Source organism: Botrytis sinoallii (assembly GCF_014898435.1).
Source record: "Botrytis sinoallii strain Bc 23 chromosome Unknown BSIN_008, whole genome shotgun sequence".
Taxonomy (NCBI): Eukaryota; Fungi; Ascomycota; class Leotiomycetes; order Helotiales; family Sclerotiniaceae; genus Botrytis; species Botrytis sinoallii.
The window spans coordinates 471,015-490,233 of NW_024066035.1; the positions used below are offsets into that span (position 1 = coordinate 471,015).

The 19,219-nt window shown below is 43.6% G+C and overlaps 5 protein-coding genes across 5 annotated transcripts; 2 read left to right on the plus strand and 3 right to left on the minus strand.

Moving 5' to 3' along the window:
* Positions 1-519: 519 nt before the first annotated feature.
* Positions 520-3,202, plus strand: EAF02_005219 (uncharacterized protein; the record flags this gene model as incomplete). The annotated part of the gene is made up of 3 exons (XM_038901267.1): positions 520-585; positions 638-1,044; positions 1,096-3,202. 3 exons carry the CDS (start codon positions 520-522, stop codon positions 3,200-3,202), a joined length of 2,580 nt encoding a protein of 859 aa, XP_038758607.1.
* A 1,347-nt stretch (positions 3,203-4,549) lies between these two features.
* On the minus strand, positions 4,550-6,142 carry EAF02_005220 (uncharacterized protein; the record flags this gene model as incomplete). The annotated part of the gene is made up of 4 exons (XM_038901268.1): positions 4,550-5,213; positions 5,283-5,392; positions 5,489-5,666; positions 5,907-6,142. 4 exons carry the CDS (start codon positions 6,140-6,142, stop codon positions 4,550-4,552), a joined length of 1,188 nt encoding a protein of 395 aa, XP_038758608.1.
* Positions 6,143-7,326: 1,184 nt separating this feature from the next.
* EAF02_005221 (uncharacterized protein) lies at positions 7,327-9,046 on the minus strand (the record flags this gene model as incomplete). Its single annotated transcript, XM_038901269.1, has 2 exons — positions 7,327-8,705; positions 8,773-9,046. The coding sequence occupies 2 exons, from the start codon at positions 9,044-9,046 to the stop codon at positions 7,327-7,329; spliced, it is 1,653 nt and encodes a 550-aa protein (XP_038758609.1).
* Positions 9,047-11,351: 2,305 nt separating this feature from the next.
* Positions 11,352-16,190, minus strand: EAF02_005222 (uncharacterized protein; the record flags this gene model as incomplete). The annotated part of the gene is made up of 1 exon (XM_038901270.1): positions 11,352-16,190. The coding sequence occupies one exon, from the start codon at positions 16,188-16,190 to the stop codon at positions 11,352-11,354; it is 4,839 nt and encodes a 1,612-aa protein (XP_038758610.1).
* A 1,092-nt stretch (positions 16,191-17,282) lies between these two features.
* On the plus strand, positions 17,283-19,074 carry EAF02_005223 (uncharacterized protein). Its single transcript, XM_038901271.1, has 2 exons — positions 17,283-18,171; positions 18,289-19,074. The coding sequence occupies exons 1-2, from the start codon at positions 17,472-17,474 to the stop codon at positions 18,612-18,614; spliced, it is 1,026 nt and encodes a 341-aa protein (XP_038758611.1). The 5' UTR covers positions 17,283-17,471; the 3' UTR covers positions 18,615-19,074.
* Positions 19,075-19,219: the final 145 nt, after the last annotated feature.

A 19,219-nucleotide genomic window follows, 5' to 3' on the forward strand; every position in this document is an offset into this window, starting at 1 on the left:
AATTATCCATTCTGTACTGAATTATTATATACAGAATATTATACAGCTTAGCAGCTTTTCGAATACTTAATTTTTTGTCTTTTTGAATAGCTTGAATAGCTAGAATGATTCGTGCTTTTTTATTAATTATTTCTATAATAGATTATTAATAAATCGCATATTAAAGTAAAGAGATAATAATTGAGGTGAAAGTGGCCCATATAATGATATAGCCCACATGATGATAAACCACGTTATTTGTAAGACAAAGATATTCATTGCATATCACGTGCATTAACATTACCTTGCCACTTCTCGAACTAAGGTTCCTTAGTGCTCGGCTAAATTAAAGACTTCAGCCTCGAAAAGAGCCTCGTCAGGCTACGAAGCCTTACACAATAACTTCCTCCATCAAACTTCACTCAACATCTCTCAATCAATCATCTTGTCCTTGAGATAATCGAAAAGAGCTTGAATTCTTGTCTATCGTCCTTTCCTAAATCTTTGACACCATTTAGTATCGCATTGTGCGACCAGGAGATGGAGCCTTCCAGCAAGAAACGACGTCTCGCACCCAAAGTTCCAGAGCAATCTACTCAAGAACAGGTGAACAATTCATCGCATTGAATCTGGTATATCCTGCTAATGTGCAGTTCAGTCTCCTCAAGCTAGGTACGATTATAAGGCTATGCCGAACCTACAAGAGCCCGCACCTTCGAATGAGCGAAGCGATTTCGAGTCTTTCGCCCGTCATTTACAAGATGCAGCAATGCTTATCTATGCGCAAGCAAATCGATCTCCATATAAGGGTGTTACAGTACTTTTGTTGCGATGGGAAGAAGATTTAAGTGTTGAGCAAGATCTTTTGCTCTTGCAGAAGGTTTTCCAAGAACGCTTTAATTTTCATACCGAGTCCTGGAATATCCCTAGTGGCCCAAATCCTAACATTAAACTTGTGAAGCAACTTGCACATCATATTGAATCAACTGCGCCTAATAATCTTTTAATTGTATATTATGCAGGTTATGGGTTTGTGGGATCGGATCATCAATTATATTGGGCCTGGTAAGATTGGAAGCTTATCGAGCCTTGTGACTTATCGCTGATATGTAATAGCAATTCACACGAAGATGCTCCAAAATTTAAGTGGGAAGGTATTAAATATTTACTCGAAGATGCGCAGCCTGATGTTCTACTGTTACTTGATTCTTGCGCAACTACAGATTCATCTGTTGCGGGAAGCCAAGGTATCAAGCAAGGTATTGCTGCATATAGTCCAGAACAGGCTACACGTGAACCAGGAACACGTTCATTTACTTATCACTTGTCGGAAGCTCTTAATAAACTTGGTACTGGCCGTCCTTTCAGTACGCAAAGACTCCATGAGGAGATCATTTCACAAAAGCACAATGGATTTCTGGCACACACTGGACTTACAAATGGAGCAGGAAAGGCAGCTTCGGCCAACGAGCGAATGCCCGTATCTTTCTCCTTGACCCCTGGATCATTGCAAAGCATTTCACTATCTCCTCTGAGCCAGGCCCCAAGATCAAGCACTTCGATAGCATCGCCAACGGATTCACCAGAGAACAATGCCTCAGGATCAAGCATTGAGGAACCAATCAAGGCCAACTCAAATTCTGACCTAACTTTTGAAGAAGTCAGAGCATTAGTTTGTACCACTTTTGTTGGAGAGCCAAGTCAAGATATGGCATCTTTCAAACAGTGGCTTCACAATACTCCTTTGGCAGCATCAAAAATTGCAGTCGAAGGGATGTTCCATGGACCACCTACCATTCTCCTCGTTTCTATGCCAATCGCGGTATGGAACGTTTTGGCCGCCGAAGGAATTTGTTTGTTCTTGGGTTACATCAATTCTCACAACATGACAACAGATTATCAACATTTGATTGGAGCAATTTCCCCTATGAGCAAAGCCGCAACTACCAAGGAACTGGAAGATGGTAAAATACTACTTGAAGCTCGTGAGGCCGCTGCATCCACACCACTAATGACTAGACATGAACCAGTTCAACAAGAGCCAACTAGACAACCAGAAATAGTTCATCAAACCCCCTCTCGACAAGAACCTATAAGACAAGACCCAATCAATTCTACTCCTCAATCAATCCCCCAAGTATTGTATCCTGATACTAGTACAGCAAATCTTCCCGAGCATACAGAAGACGTTGAAACCTCAGTAGAGATGCATGAAGCAGCCGAACAACTCAAGGCTTTGAGTCATGTACGACACCTTAGTCACGATAATCTGACTCCAAATGATCGAAATCACTCTCACATAACTTCCGAAGATTCCCCAGGTCCCAGAAGTGGCCGGGAAGAATCAGCGTCGTCTCAAGACCAAGGTGAATCTGGAGCCGAAGATCAAATGTACAACTCAGAGTTCAATTCACCTGCCTCTAGACCCAAGCCCCGGAGATCGTCACAAAAGCAAGGCCCTAAACAAGATACCCGATGTTCAATGTGCAGTCATGCACCATTTAAAGATTCGTCTTCCTTGAGAAAACATATCGCTGCTGCACATACAAGACCGTTTCCGTGTGCTTTCTCTTTTGCCGGATGCGCAAGCACTTTTGGCTCTAAGAATGAGTGGAAACGACATATTGCTTCTCAGCATCTTTGCTTGACATTTTATCGCTGCTCTTCTTGTCCTCAAAGCACTGCCGAAGGCAAAGGTAACGAATTCAATCGCAAAGATCTATTTACTCAACATCTCCGACGTATGCATGCACCTTTTGCAATTAAGAAAGCTCTTGCCAAAGGAGACTCCAAACTTCAAGTGGAGTGGGAAACTCATGTTAAGGAAATGCAAGCCTCGTGTTTGGTAACTAGAAGACAGCCACCTCAAAGATCCGCCTGCCCTAAAGCAGATTGCTCAAACGTGTTTGAGGGCGCAGGTAGTTGGGATGACTGGACTGAACATGTTGGTAGGCATATGGAAAAAGGGGAGGCGAACAGATTAGGCGTTGATAAGTTTTTGGCGAGATGGGCACTTGATGAAGCCATTATTGAACCTAAGGGAGATGGATCTAATGAATACAGGTTATGCGGTACGGAGAGAGAAGGTGGCGGTGTGTTGACTGGCAATGGAAATGCAAGTGGCTATTATTCAGATGGCGGAAAGAAGGAAATAGAAAGTGCCAAAGATGGAATGGAAAGTCTCATGGGCTTGACAGGTGATAGTATGGTCATCGATGGTTGAGGAATTCAACTTTGGGAATTCTAGGCTGGATATGAAAATTCTTGAGACAAGAAACAAAAGGGTAATCTTTAAATTACATGTTATAGGGTGGCTTTCTGTGTTGTCTTTATCTGGTATCAGATCAAACTTTGGGGTGGCTGCTTTGTTTGGTTAGCATTGACTTGTCCTGGCTTCAAATTTCCCTCTCTTTTATCACACACTCATCAGTTCATGTCACTATACTTGGTGAATGGCGATATTGCTCTTTTTCTCTAATGTATGGATGGATGCACAGGTGCATGGATGGACGAATGGGTTTTTTTGAGGAACTATATCTTGAGGATATTATCTTATTTGGGATGTACCTAGGCAAGCAAGGGCGAAAGTATGGTTGGGATGGGCTGGGTGGAGTTTTTTACTAGGAATACGAAATGAAAAATGTTTATTTTTCTTGTTTAGATTTTGCAATGGGGAGCTGTGTGTTTTTGTTGTAGGTGGATGAGAGTTGACAGCTTGTGGAGGTGATGAAGATTGGGGCAATCACAATAGCTTGCAGTATTTAAGTCGTTTGTTCCTGATTTATATATGATGATTTTCTGAGATTTTTGCACCTTGTCAACACGATTTTTTTCTTCTGGGTCCCAGATAATACTTGGTTTCTGTTCATCTTCTTTGACTATCGTATCGAAATCTTTTTCTTTTCTTCTCAAGTTGAAGCGTATTCAACACTCAGCTTTCAAGTATACGAACAACGAATCTTAACTCTTTTAGTGCCAAATTCACTTCGCATTTCATATCTTGATGCAATGAATCTACTACTCGTCAACTACTAGAATGGGTAGACCTAAGGTCTTTTCGCTTTTGGGGGGGGGGGGGGGTCTTGAACTACGTAATTATCAATATTCCGCTCGATTGGGCACTGTTGTTATCAACCAAGTTGATAAGTGTAAAGTACTCCAGTCTAATATGGTTGTAATCGTTCTTGATCATTAAAATTGTGAGAAGCTGGTTCTATACAAAGAATCGCTAGCGCTTCGCTAGCCAGGTACATAATACAATGCCCTTTTTCGATCACATGGGATGTAGGTACATTTCGGATTATGCTTTAATAGTATGATATGCACTGCCACTTCTGATCTTCTTTCCCCAAATCCATAGTACCCATGGGACAGGCAGCAACCCTACAACAATAAACCCTAACAAACTCGTTGCCCATCCAATTCCCAGGTTTTTATACATCTGCAATATGAATAATGGGAATGCTGCTAGTGCTGATGCTCCATTTAATGCTTGATAGGTATCGATTAGATAGTTTGCTGATGCTTCATCCTCGCATGTTAGTGTCCAGATATTGGCAGGAAAGAATGATCAAAACTCACCAATAAAAACTGACAAGTTTCCCCACGAAAAAGGCACGGCTCCAAGTACAGGGACAATCCAATGAACATTGTCCTTCGCACTCCATGCAAACCAAAATAACCCAACCGGTAGCCCAAAACTTCCCAGCATCGCAGGATATAAACGGTATTCCGGGGCTACGATACCCGATCTCCCTTCTTCGTGGGATTTTTTGACGAAAGGCTGATATAAGTACGAATCACAGAGAAGAACTGTAATCACAGCCAGAAAACATCCAACACCGATCGCTAAGAAAACCAATCCACTATGTTCGGTATCAAATCCATATACCGTTCTGAACACATACGGAAAAGCGGCGATGAAACTGAAAAGGATGGAGAAGTTAAACGCGACGTAGAGACTCAGGAAGGCGACGATGGGCTCGGTACAGAGCATGTGAATGGGACGGAAAAGGGTAACTGTTAGGAGAAACTTCATCTTCGCTGCGTTAGAGGGAAATGGAGAGGCTGGGAGAGGTTGGTTGAGAGATTTGGCACGGCGCGTGAGGATGCGTGAGTGCAGGGTTTCGGAGGTAAGGAGGAGAGGGAGGAAAGAAAAGATGGAGAAGAAGATTAATGTCCATTGAGTCCATCGCCAGGATTTACGGACGGTTACAAAGGAACCTATGACGGGTCTATATGAAGACTGTTAATGAAATTCTCTTACTCTATAGATCAGGTCAAAATTAAAACCAAACACTCACCCCAAAGCCGGTCCCAAAAACGGACTCATAACATACCACGCACTAGGACGCGCTCTCTTTTCCGCAGTATAGCAGTCCGCAATACTGCCTGCTCCAATTGCCAACGCGGACTAAATGACAGACCGGCGAAAAAAACGCAGGATAGAAAGGCTTGCGATATTTTGGGAGAAACCGCAGCCGAGGGTGAAGATGCAGCCCAGGGGGACGGAGAGTAGATAGACGGGTTTGCGACCGAGAGATTCGGAGAGGGGGGCTGCGAGGAGGGGGCCCAGAGCGAGAGCTAGGACGTAGGTGGAGAGGGGGAGAATGGAGACGGTCGAGCTGGTGTGGAAGGTGAGGGAGATGAAGGGGATGGCGGGGGATATGAGTGAGGAGCCGAGGGTTCTGGAGGTGGGTCAGTTGAAGGGTGGTGGGGTTGGGGGATTTAATAATTTTAACTGTGGTCTAAAGGAAAGTCTCTTCTTCTATGGACATTTCAAATTACTTTTTGGATGTTTCCCCAACTGAAATTATTCGAAACAAATTCAATGTTCAAAAAAACAATTGCGTGTTGCAAGAGTGTATTCTAGGATATCCAAGATACCAAAAGACATAGACGGAGAAAAGAAGCAAAACAATACATACGCGGAGAAAGAAATCAAAGCTGGAGTAAAAATATGCATATTCTTCTTCCACACAGGCCAATTGAGAGGATTATCTGGATCGTCCGGATCATTCCACTGTAATGGCGGTACTACTACTCTTTGATCCTGACTTTCTAGATCTCTTCCTGTGTTGGCATCAAGAGGTGGTGACTTTGGCGTCACTTCGAGATTTTCCGAGGAACTCGATTCTCGGGATGTTTTCTCGGGGTCTGTCATATTTTCGTCTGGGTATGATGGCGCGTCTTGCGGCGATGTGTGTATCGATATCACGCAGGTTTGGATATGGTGTAATGTGATAAGGAATATGCGCCAGAAGAGGCTTTGCGATATTTGAAGGTGTGTTACTCGGGCTTGATTTTTTGAAGTAAAACAGGTGATGGGTTGATGAATATCGTAGTACACATGGCAGTTAACTTGAATATACGAATCTACATGATCAAGAATCACGTCTACATGATCAATAATCACACCTTGTAATCTTTCGACATGCCTTTATTGTTTTCTAATCAGATTCGGAACTTCATACTATTCTGCCTAGCATCATAGAAAAGCCCACTGACAACTTCCTTCAAGCTAGCTAACTTCGCAGTTAGATCTCTCACCGTATGCGCCTCAGACGGGGGGGTTCATGTTTTGACTTGCCATTTAATTAAGAAGTGATATATCTCCAGGTGTAGTTTGATGCTTAGCTCCGTAAATCTTTCGTGCCTAGTGATGGATTAGTGATCATAAAATGGTTGCCGAAGCGAGTGTTTCTCCTGATTAGTGATCGAGTTCGGCAAAAACGGCTTTGATTGTAAACGTTGATGAAGTTTAAAGGAATGAGCAAAGTATTGATTAGACGGTTGTCATTTGAGCAGTTGGATTTAATCAACTGTTCGTCTTGTATTGCCTGAAGTATTGATTGGAGATTTCTTGATAGATATTGTTAAGTGTTTGATGTCTTGGTTTTGTTGAGTTCATTACTTGCTGAGATAGGTATTATCACGAAGGTGGTTTCAGTCCAATAAGAATTTTGACAGTTCTGTAATGACTTGAGTTGGGATGCATGAGATCAGTAGTAAGTATCCATGTACTTCCAAATAAATTGACAGACAAATGATTCTGATGTTTTACGATGTTGCGGCGAAGAACAAATGCATAATGACTTGCGTATCTCGAACGAAAGACACAACAGTGAACGGATATATGTAATCATAACGTTTCCATATTTTTGGGTATATATCATAGAGTTCAACATTTACCGAGATCCATTCCATTCATTTTTGACTAGTGCTTTTTCGACTTGCCAAACCTCAAAATAAATTCATAAACCGAACAATGTTCTGTACCCCCAAATAGGTAACCTGAAATCTGGATATCTTAATCAAACCAACAAACTCCATCCCATAGTAAGAGATCTACATCCAGAAATCCCACTGTCTTTTCCACCAAGGCCAAGCTGCCTTGACTCTTCTCTCTTCATCTAATTCCTCTCTGAACGCTACCAAATCCATCTCACGTCTGCCCTCATCAACGTTGATCTGATCGAGATTTACGCCAAAAGACCATTGTCGGTAAAACACTTTGTATCCAACGAAGAAGAGGATAACAATTGGAGCAGCGAGGTAAGCTTCAAAGAAAGCTTCTACATCTGGTTTTCCACCAATGGGGAAAAGTGCGACATAGAATTGGGCGACAAGACATAGGATAACAAGGCCAAGACCAATCCATGATCCAATTGTTCCAAACATAGCTGCGAATGGGAGATCATCCTTTGTGCGACCATTCATGGTCCACACCTTACGGAAACGAATGTGAGCATAGCAGATAGAGCCCCAGGTGAAGAAGTTGGAAAGACCAGAGATAGAAAGGAGCCATGTGAAGATGGTAGAACCTTGAGGAGCAAGATTTACATAGGCGAGGAAACCGAAAGCGAGAGCAATGGCAATGGCAATGATTGGACGACCTTGTTTATCGACCTTTGCACCCCAGGATGGACCCATACCTTTGGCACAGAGAGCTTGCATGGTACGGGTAGAGGCGAAAGTGCAGGAGTTGGCGACCGAGATAACGGAGAGTGTGATGACAGCATTGAAGATGGAGGGGAGTACTTTGATTCCTGCCAAACGGAAAGCAAGGACAAAGGGAGAATAGGCTGTGTGACCGCCAGAGGCTTTTGAGAGAATCTCGTTGTCGGATGGGACGATAAGACCGAGGAGAAAGAGTGAAATGACGTAGAAGAGGGAGATACGCCAAAAGACTTGCTTAGTAGCTTTGGGGATCGATTTTCGTGGGTTATCGGCTTCTGCTGCAGCTAATCCTACGAGTTCGGTTCCGCCAAATGCGAAGGAGGCGGTCACAAAAACGGAACAAAATCCCTTGAAGCCATTGCGGAAAGCACCAGGGGTTTCCCAGTATTTGGCGCCAATGTAGCCACGGTTATCGGTTGGCACACCACCACAGTCGATGATTATACCAAGAATGATGAAGCCAATAATAGCAATCACTTTGATCAAACCGAGAACAAATTCCACTTCTCCATATCCTTTGACACCGAAGAGGTTGATGACAGTAACCATGACAAGGAAAATAGTAATCCAAACTCCAACATTCACTGATGGATTGCCTGAATTATCTGGGTCGGTCCAAAATCCAATTGTGATACCGGCAGCTGTTAATTCGAAGGGGAGAATGATGAGCCAATTGATAGCATAGTTCCATCCCATTGCGAATCCCCAACCTGGGTCAATAAATCTAACGGAGTAATTATAGAAGGATCCTTCAACAGGATAGATAGCTGTGCAAGGTGATGTTAGCTTGAGCCATTTTGGAAAAGAGCTGAAATAGGAACGGTGTGGTCTTACCAGCAAGTTCTCCCAAAGCATTAACAGTAAGCAACAACATAATACCGATGATGATGAAATCGATAACCAACGAGGCTGGACCACCGGAGTGAAGAGCAGAACCTGAACCAACGAACAAACCAGCTCCGATAGAACCACCGATTGCGATCATTTGCATATGTCTGCCCTTCAATTGTCTCTTCAATTGTCCAGACTGGCCAACCTCGATGTCGCCATCAGCAGGTGATGGTGGCGACACATCAGTCGTGTATTTCTCTTTATCGTCGAAAGCCATATTTATTTCTTAGAGGAATTCTTACTACCTTTTCGAAATTTGGATTGCTCCTGGTAAGAGAGGAAAAGAAGGGGGAGTCGAATTCGATTCACTCTCAACGAGTATGATATCGAAATACGAAGTTGTGATCGCAAGCACCGAGTGAGTAAAAGACAAGACGTTTAAATAATGATACAGAAAATCTGGAGTTACATCGCGTAACATCGAGTACTTATACACGAAGCTTTCTGCCCTGAGTATCTATCGTCGCACCTACCGCTCTGGTATATGCCACTAATGGCGATCTTGGCTTTGGCGTATGCATGTCTGCACACATGCATCACCTATCGGCGCCTCTTCCTTCGTAAATGATACGGGTAATCCAAATCGAACCAAGGCTAGGGATATTTGCCTCCCTTGTAAGTGATACGACTATTTTCCCGCAACTGACTGGAAGAGGGAAGCTAACGGTTGTGTTGAAATGGATGGTAAAGCTTACCACTTTGCATACAAATCTTATGGTGATACCTGACCCACGGGAACCCCGACTCCCAAACTTTAGCCAGAGAGAACTAAACCCTATGCATCACGTTTATCAATGGGTATCAAGATTAAATCCCAGCTCTGCGTGGACCAGTATCCAATAGAATGGTATTGGCATGTTTCTGGGACGATAACATATAGATAACAGATAAGATTGGAGTATGGAGTTGTACTTACGCCAATCTCATTGCAAATTTGCGTCGTCAAATGTGCGGGAGAAATTCAAATAGGATGACCTAGGCTGGTTTGTCACGATGATTTCGGTACTAACTAGTGAGAGATAGGCATAATGTGCTCGGGGGTCAGCCCCGATTCAGATCGTGGCATTTGATGTACTAAGCTTCTTTTATAATAGTAGCTCGATGTTTTGCAGTATGATTGGTTCAAGTTAGCACTATTCAGCTTGGCTTCCAGCTCCGCATACAAAGTAAGGATCACACTAGGGGGGGTAGATAAGAGAGAGTAGTCTGAGGGGTTCCTTTTCACAAGGTCTAGATCCTTGACCACCACACAATCGAGAGCGACACCAGTCACGGTGGTGGCTTCACTAGTTTGCCTCTAATAATTCTTCTAGAAGAATTTTTTGCCTATACATAAACCCTTTTTAACTTCTATCGGACCGAGGCAGTGAACGAAGGTTTTAAATCTGGGAATTTGGGAGCATGAGAATTGACGAGATTGAGGCTCGTCTCGGGCAAAGCGAGGATGAAGGGGTTAGCAAAACAAGTGCTTATCTAAGTTATCTTTCTTGGTATTCATATCGAGTTTCGAATTTATGTTGATCTATTGTAAAGATATTTTCCATATCTAATTGTACAGAGATATTTGCAACTTAGAGATAATATCAATCGCTCTTGAGATAACAATGTGGATTCATGGAGAAGTGACAGGGCTAAAATCACGTAGGCACTTTCACTTATATAACTCTCAGCATAAATATTGTGCAATAAGCCGCTGATATCCATCGATCATCCCTACTCATCAGCAGTCAGAATTATAATCCTCGCAAAGTTGAACCAATATAATCCTCAAATGGTTGGAAATAATGGAGTCTCCGAGCTCGCGGGGTCTAGTGATGCGCGCTATTCTCTCCGCATTTTTTACCCATCCACTGTAACTGTCACTGTCAAAGATATCATTCAGGCTTCAGCGTCCCAGATTACAGAATTTTGAATTTCAAACTAACCTCCGCCCAGCTCTTAGTTCTCCGAGGATCCATGCATCCCCCGAAACCTTATTTACTTCAGGGACATTAAATTCTAGACCGCGAATTACCGACCCGCATGAAAGGCCTATCTCGAGCCTATCTACGGGGCATTGCGGGTACACTATTCGTAAATATGGCTTGACTTTAGAGCGCACTGGACATTAAACATCTATTTCATACTGGTCACGCTTCTTACAATGAATAACCTGATGCTGTTACGAGTTTAAATGAGGCTATTGATCGATGGTGTGATTTCAAATTGGGTAATTTCCGTACGTAGAAGATTTCAAAATGAACTAGTACGTAATAATTTCTTCCCCGCCTTTCCATCGGGAGATTGAAATCACCAATGTTGGGGAAAGAAGCAATTAGTAAAATACTAGACAGTGAGGATAGACTTTTCAGAGATGATTGTAATTCGTTAGACTTTGCGGGGTTAGCATGCTCGCGCAACGAATCCGGATCCATTAGTTCGGACTTTAATTCAAATCCAATGGTAAAAGCTTTTTGATTCCTGAGTTAAAAAGATGAGATTTCAATTATCTACCATACCAAAGAGAGAGGAGAGAATTAACCCTAAGAATCTTCCTCCGATTGCAAATTAGTTAGTGGGCCATAAGTAAACCTAATTTCACGCCCGAGTAGGGATGCAACAGCAGATTGTCCAGCGCTAGACACATTTCCATAGTTGCTCATGAATGATGTCGACATGGCGATATCATCACCATCCCTCATGAGAGGCCGTATAATATCTCTCATCATGGAAGATCTCCTGTCAAGATAGAAAGACTGGCTACCAACTTGAGCAGGCCCTGAACGTCCTAGCGGGGCAGTCGACAAGTCATCGTTGCCACTATTGGATATCAATTTGGAAGACCCCCCTTGAGATTGCTCGGTTCCATCTTGTGGATCAGGGGCAATGAGAGGAACCAACGATCGTGATGTCGCCTGCCCAGGAATTAGCCCTCGAGCAGAAGCTCTCAATCCGCTCTTCAATACTGTTATACTTTTACTTGCAACCGCGCCCGCCGCTTCTTTTGTGACAGCGTATGAGCCTGCCCGGCCTACTGTCTTTTTGAGAGCTGTTGGCAAGGCTTTGGTAGCTTTGAATCCCTGTTTTAGAAATCTCCCACCAACTTCACCGCCCATTCCACCTAATAACCCACCAAGAGCATCTAAACCAACACTTCTCCAAGTTATTTTTTCTCCGATTGCCAAACTTCCAACCATACCAGATGCCACATCCGATAACACACCTGCTGCGAGACCAACACCAACCTGTATAGCCAAGCTTGCACCACCAGTCAGAATTCCAACCCCTACACTAACGGTAATTCCAATCACCACCATGATGAGATCTTTCCACGTAAAATTCATGCCAAAGAGACTGAAATGGCCATTTGGATCTACTCGATTGATGGGATCTCCTAAGCAGTATGCATAAGGATTGATTTCTCCAGATGCAAATGGAGCCCAGGGATCAGGTGTATGAAATCTCTGAAGCTGAGGATTGTAGACTCGGTACCCATTGCCCAAGTGGTACCACCCTGTAATGGGATCTCGCCATTGTCCATTAAAGCTAATAGAGGGAAAGGAAGACCCAGCTTCAGAGCCAGAACATCCATACGGCGTATACTGCTGATTCTGAATCTGGTTAGGATTTTGAGAATCCAATGTGGTGAGAACAGACTGTTGACAATTAGAAGCCCAGAGATGGGTTTCGGTGCTTCCGCCTTGTTGAGAAACTATTTCTCCCCAATATTCCGATCCATTCGATAGATAGCTAACCGAACGATCTCCTTTTTGCACGGCTATAAGCGATCCCCTATAGAAGAACTTTGTATCTGGCTGGTTGGGCACTCTCTGACACGCTAGGTTTCCCGCCGCATCATACAAGTATTGCGCAAGAACATTGTTATTGACATCTCGCACATCAGTCAAGCGGCTCATGTTATCATACTGGAGTCTTCGGCCTTGTTCATCGCGCGTCAAGCATCCATTATAATCATACTCGAGGACAATTGACGGATAATCTGGATGTGAGTTGGTGACTCGAATGAGTTGAGTAGGATCTTGTGTGCTAAAAGAGCTGGTGGAAGTATTTGAACTGCCGCCTTGAAATACTGTGGAAGTCTGTACAATATTATCGTAGTTATCGAAGACGAATTGTTGCGATCTAAGAAAATTTCCTCGTTGATCTGCGGGAGGCTCGCTTCCTTGGCATTGATAGTTGACAAGACGGTTATGGACATCATATTCGAAACTCTCATTTCGCATCACAGTACCACTTTTCTCCTGGAGGCGCGAAGCTACAAGACCAATTCCATTGTATGTCTGGCTGAGATGATATATCAATATTGATTCGCCGCTGTATACAGATCGTTTGATTTCCCTACCGAAGTCATCGTATGTCAGTTTGGTAGTTATCTTTGTATTCTTCTCTTCGTCCTGAACACGGCTTTCCATCACACGGCTCGCGCTGTCGTAGACAAATAATACTTTCAATCTGCCTTGTGCTACCTGTTGAGGTCTTCCGAACGCGTCATACTGAGTCACTTGCAATTTCCCGTTCGCATCGGTATATTTTTGCAACTTTCCTGCCATTGAGTAAGTGTACAGAGCAGAGAGTGTCTGGCCTTCATTGATAGATATAGTTTCCCGAGAAAGTAGTCCAGAAGTCAAGTATTGTAGATCGTGGGTAGAATAAGCACCTTTAAATTGCAATGGAGCAGCAGTTTGAACGTCATACTTATAAGCATCTGTATGGCTACTACTGGATATTTGGGTAAGCGCATTATGCAAAGCTGACTGATAAGTTAGGTTGTGTTGTTCTCCCTTTGCGTTGGTTATTTGTGAAGGCTCGGGTGAAATACCCTGATAGCTTTGACTGGTAGTTCGTGTGCCGATAACTTTCCTCGTAACACGGCCTAATCCATCAAAGGATTGTTCGCCTACTGATCGGTCGTTAAGCTTCACTGAAACTGGCAATAAGGCTGTGGTTTGACTCGCATACTGTGTCTTTACCACGCGAGTACCAGGCCAGGTAGTTTCAACTACGCGGTCAAAGGAATCGGGTTTGTATTCAGTTACACGACCAAGATTATCTTGCTGCCTGAGAAGACGGTTTAAGCCATCATAGGTGTAGTCCATCTTGCTGTAGAGGGTGTTGTTTTTGTGGTAGAGCGCTGTTTGTGTGGGCGCGCCAAAGAGATTCAACTTGGTCTTAGTCATTCCCTCGCCCTCAACGCCTTCAACTTTTGTGTTGGAAATTGGGTCCGTATTGGTTAATGTACGCAAGCCAGAATTATCTGACACTCTATAAGCCTTGCCCCAATCATCGTATTCCATTAACTTGATGCTCTTTTGCTCAGATGGTGACTCGATCTTTTCTGTTCTCAGCCAATCAATGTCAGATGTTGTGATGAGTTGATCCTGAGCGTTGTAGCTATTTTCCTGGATCAGCCGAAATACTTGGCCATCCTGTTTCTCAACCCGCCAAAGCCTTTCCAAGCCATCTGTAATGTAGCGAGTTTGTACACCCTTTGCATCAATCACTGTTCTACGCGATCCATTGTTGACTCCTAGGAAAATGTACTCCTGACTTTCAACGGATTCATAGGGGGTACCTTGAGAGTGAACCGTTTTGGAAGCGCGACCGAGACTGTCATAATAGTAATGGGTAGAAATACCAGTTTGGTTCTTATGAGTCGCTGTAAGCCCAGACCACAGTGAATAGCTCGTTTCCTCCACTACCGTAGAAGCATCAAAAGCTGTAGTAGCCACCGTCTGTACGAACAGACTGCTACTGGGATATGTGTAAGTCCAATTCTGTGTTGTGGGATATTGGTCAAAAAGGCGTGTCACCTGTCTCTGAAGGCGGGTATGGTCTCTTGCTGCAGTATTGTTCACATAAGTGTAATCGAACTTAGTAAGAAGCTTATTTCCCTCCATATTTTGCTTCTGTTGGAGGACGACAAGATAGCTCGTCCTTGCGCCGTTCGCTGTGGGCATTTGGGCATATGTATAATTCTCACTGCGAATTGGCCCTGAAGCATTGGCTGGTGTTACCGTCTCGCGTTTCAAATATCTTTGGAAGTCGTGTGGATCACGCGGGCAATATATGCCTTCACCAGCTGCTGGATAGTAATTTCGATCGATTCTGATGCCAGTTGGTTTGATGTCTTGTGTAGGATTTCCCCATTCGTCAAAGACATGATGACTCGTTTCTGTGCGGGTTGCCTGACTAGCTGTATCCCTGTAGGTAGTTTCAACAGTTTTAGGTAATTGATATTGTGCAGGTTGATTTTCGAATGGTGCGAATGGGACCGCATGATATGTGATCTTCTGGGTGACCTGTTTGATGCCTTTCTGTTGTTCAGAAGTGACAAGAAGATGGAACTTATTGTAAGTATTCTTCGTTCTTATTCCGCCTTGAATTTGAACAGTTGAGGTGTATTGGTATTCGTCACGGGTAAGGAACAAATTATCTTCTCCGTCTTTCCATTTTTGACTACTACCATATGCAAGAAAGTTATAGTCAGAATAGGTGTAGGAGGTTGTGATCGGAGGTTGTGAATTGCCAGGACGTGCAGTATGAGATGTGGCGTAAGGAATTGCCTGGTAAGGGGCCCCTGTTGGCAATCGATGTCCTTGTTCTTTATAGCTGATCTCTTCCACGAGACCGGACGGGCTGGTTACATTGTTCAGATGAACCATTTGACCGAACTTCTGATAGCCAAACTTCCAGGATGCTCCATCCCAAGGCAAACGAATCTCGACCAGCTGACTGTTTCTTTGAATGAGAGTGAAGGTAGCTGCTTCGGGGGTATTTGGGGCCTTGGTTATCTCCACTTGAGATGCCCCATACTTAACCTCAAGAAGAATTTCTGAACCTTGCTGAATCTTGTCGAGGCGAGCAGTCTCCCCAAGTGCAGACCAAATAAATGATAGCGAGCGTCCAGTAGATGCATATAAGTCAACAAGAACAGACTTATTGTATCTATTGTTGAAACTTGACAAATTCTCGATTTGACCCGACTTATAAGTGATCTGGTATGTGTTGGCATCTAACTTCTTGAAAGTTGAGCTCTTAAGCTTTTGATCGGTGGTAAAGAGTGTGCTAGATGTTTCGGTAACTCGGTACGACTCGCCTGTCGAGAGGCTGACGACCCGGTTCGACTGACGGTGTTCATAAGAAGGGAGGTTGAATCTCCATCCTTGACCCAATCCAACGTCTTGTGTGTTCAATGGATGGAAGGACAAGGAGAGCTTGAAAGGAGGACAGTTTCTGGCTTGAATTGGTGCTTCATACAGATCAACCATACACGTGTATTGACCGGTGCGTGGATCGACGCCTTTCTGCAAAATGTCGCTAAAATTGAACCCTTGAGAATAGACAGTAGAACTAGATGACATTTTTATGAAGTATAGCTTGGAAAACAATTGCAATAGTTGCGTTACTAAATTCGGAATATAGACGCAAGATGGCAAGTTTGTTTTGAAGGAAATTTGTTACCTTCTATTTCTCCTCGCCGAAGATGATCAAGCAAGCTGCAAAAAAAGTGAAGTACAAAACTATCTCCATAGCTGTTGTATCCATAAATTTGACCAATCTCAATAGCCCAGAATGACTCTAGATGATATTTTTCAATCTACTTTTCTCAGGTGTCTGCTGCCACAGTATCGAGTGGGGGTTTAAACAGAGAAATACCATGTATGCCTGCGGGGTCCAGCATAACCTCGAACAATGCATTGCGTCTATAGAAAACACCCCATAATTTTGTTAGACTTTGGAAACTCAATGCAGTCGATTCAGCCTTAATACTGAAACGAGCGTTGGTTAAAGTCTCCACAACCCCCATCCCTTTCCATACAGGCTAAAGAATCACCTGTTCAATCATAGCAACAATCAGACATGAAAGCTGTACGACCTCAAGACTTATCATAAGTGGGGTATTTTAAGGCAGTTAAGAGAACAAACGAGGCGGTCTAGGTGAAAGCTGCATTGATTAAATATCTTGTACCATATTGTTGCTCGTGAATATGCAGAAGGCTTCTTCTTGATTAATATGACAATTCATAACAGACGTTTCAAGCAATTTACCAAATCTCGTCAAACATGATAAGAGGGGTATGCCGAACCCCCACCTCACTGTATGCAGTGTTCGTGTCTGGGCAAGTAGTCAGCTAGCCTTCTTTCAACACTCAGCTCGCCAAGTACAATGCGAACAGTACCAAGCGAAGCGTATTGAGTATTGTACATGACCAATTCGTATAATCTAATGTTATGATACAGCTCTAATTAGTAACGAGGATTCAGATGCCCCATACTCGTACAGAGGCATGAGATAAAAGCCAAAGACGTTTGTAACCGTGCTTCTTTTACATCTCCAATGGCAATCTCCAGCGGGGAGAAGTGCGTACAGTTCATGTGTACCCACCCAATGCACATGTCAGGATCCAAATCGATAACAATGAAGGAAAGGCGCGGGGAGAAAGTTGAGTGTGGTAGTGTTTGATGGTGTGTGGTATTATGTGCATATAATACTTCATCTGCCTAGGAAGAGATTTGAATCTTTTGATCATTTTACATTGCATATTTCACTTGAACTTACCAATTCTAAGCAATCGGATTTGTCGCCACACAGCATACTATTTTTCTTAAGTCGATCATACACACCAGTGGTACTGTGAATCATGTCTGTACAATGGGAGGTGACATCTTTGAGTATACGCACAAGTGAGGCCGGTACTTCTCTATTTGCGAATGGCCAGATGCAGGTAGCTGCGAACGTCTTGATCAAGGCAATAAATCCAGTCAACTACAATCCATACATGTTGACAGCGGCAGAGCTAGCGAAAATTGACCTAGTTGACTATTACAACACTGACGAGAAGCTCACCGGCCCTTGGAGGTTTACCTCTGTTGAGAATGAATTTTCACACACAATGCCTCCAGGTACCGGATTTGTCGCCAACGTTGAAGATCCTCCTACACAGCCATTGATGGCGGACCAAAGTAAACGATATTGGGTCAGCACAACAAAAGCTGAAGTCAAGAGCGTTGGAGCACGCATTGCCCAACCGAACGGCAAAGTGATCACAACCCGCAGTCCAGAAAACGACTCTTACATTGCTTTTCGGGGCTACCAGGAAATCCGGTATTCTTTATCCAATTCCGAATGGTGGAGAGAAGATACCGCCAATGGTAGCGGCTGGGATCAGGACAACTATTTCCTCAGAAGCAGGGTTCACCCGTTCATCAGAGCCGACCGCAGTGGCTATAGAAATGACAGTTTTGCCGTAGTGGGAATGCGCAACAGCGTTGCATATCATCGTGCAGGTCCAGACTTACACTACATGTGGCCTATGGGGGCAAGGGCAACTGTAAACGCTGGTAAGTCTCTTTTTTTCTTCTTCTTAACTTACACCTCCCGCTATAATCTAATACGACCTTCCTTTCTTTTTGCCCAAATTATTTGATAGACATTAACAACTCTCTCTTTCACAACAGGATTGACGCACTACGCCGATGGAAGGGTGCACCCAAAGGCTTGGTCAAAAAATATTGTTATCAGACAGCATGCAAATTCTCTATGTCTTACTCGCTTGAAGACGTCCGGTCCACTTGGCATTTGGGAACTTGGTTGGTGGTTTTATCCTACGGCCACAATGTACGACCAGTATGGTAATTCAGGCATGTTTGAATTCGGGGTTAATGAATACAACACAATATCCGTTCACAACCGCGGCACGAAATCTTCCCCTCCGTCCGATACTCCCCATTATGAAGACGAGAAGACTACTCCAGGTGCGGAAGTCGATGAGGGCGAATCATAAGTTCTCAGACCGTCAATAGATTAACCTTGTCTGAGTCTTCTGGGGAAGGCTATGGAGGTATTGCTGTTGAGATTTCAACAGATCTTGGTATTATTTTGCTCGTTTTAATCTTAGTACAGCAACTCGCTTGCTCACGTTCATTCAACCAAATATATAATGTTTCTCGACTTTTTCTCTGTGTCTTAGGCTTGAATTTGGACGCTGCTGCTTCTCCGGGTTGGACGTCTGCCTCCATTCTCTATCCAAAAAATGGGCACATCTCATGGACTCAGATAGCTTTCAATGAATCAATCATTACTCATCGACTGGCGTGCGTTGTCCTGTGCTTTATTTGACCTGAAGACTACAACACATGCATCGAAATGAAGATCATGTGACCATATGAGAGCTACTAGCTAGGCCTCGAACACCTTATACTTAGTGCTAGCTTTGCATAGCCTTTAATAACAGCAAAGGTTATGAGAACTTGTTCATCAATCTTGTATACACTAGCATCACTTTGTAATCTCTCCAAAATCAAATATGATAGAAGCGCGAGCTAGGTGCGACGATAGCGACTACGCTATTGTAATCCTTCTGGCCCCTATACAGTTTCTTTACAGTAC

Bases quoted from the DNA above. Each gene is read 5' to 3' on its own strand.
- EAF02_005223 (XM_038901271.1), top strand. From the start codon at position 17,472: ATGTCTGTACAATGGGAGGTGACATCTTTGAGTATACGCACAAGTGAG. The intron at 18,172-18,288 runs GTAAGTCTCTTT...CTTTCACAACAG, and splicing joins AAGGGCAACTGTAAACGCTG to GATTGACGCACTACGCCGAT.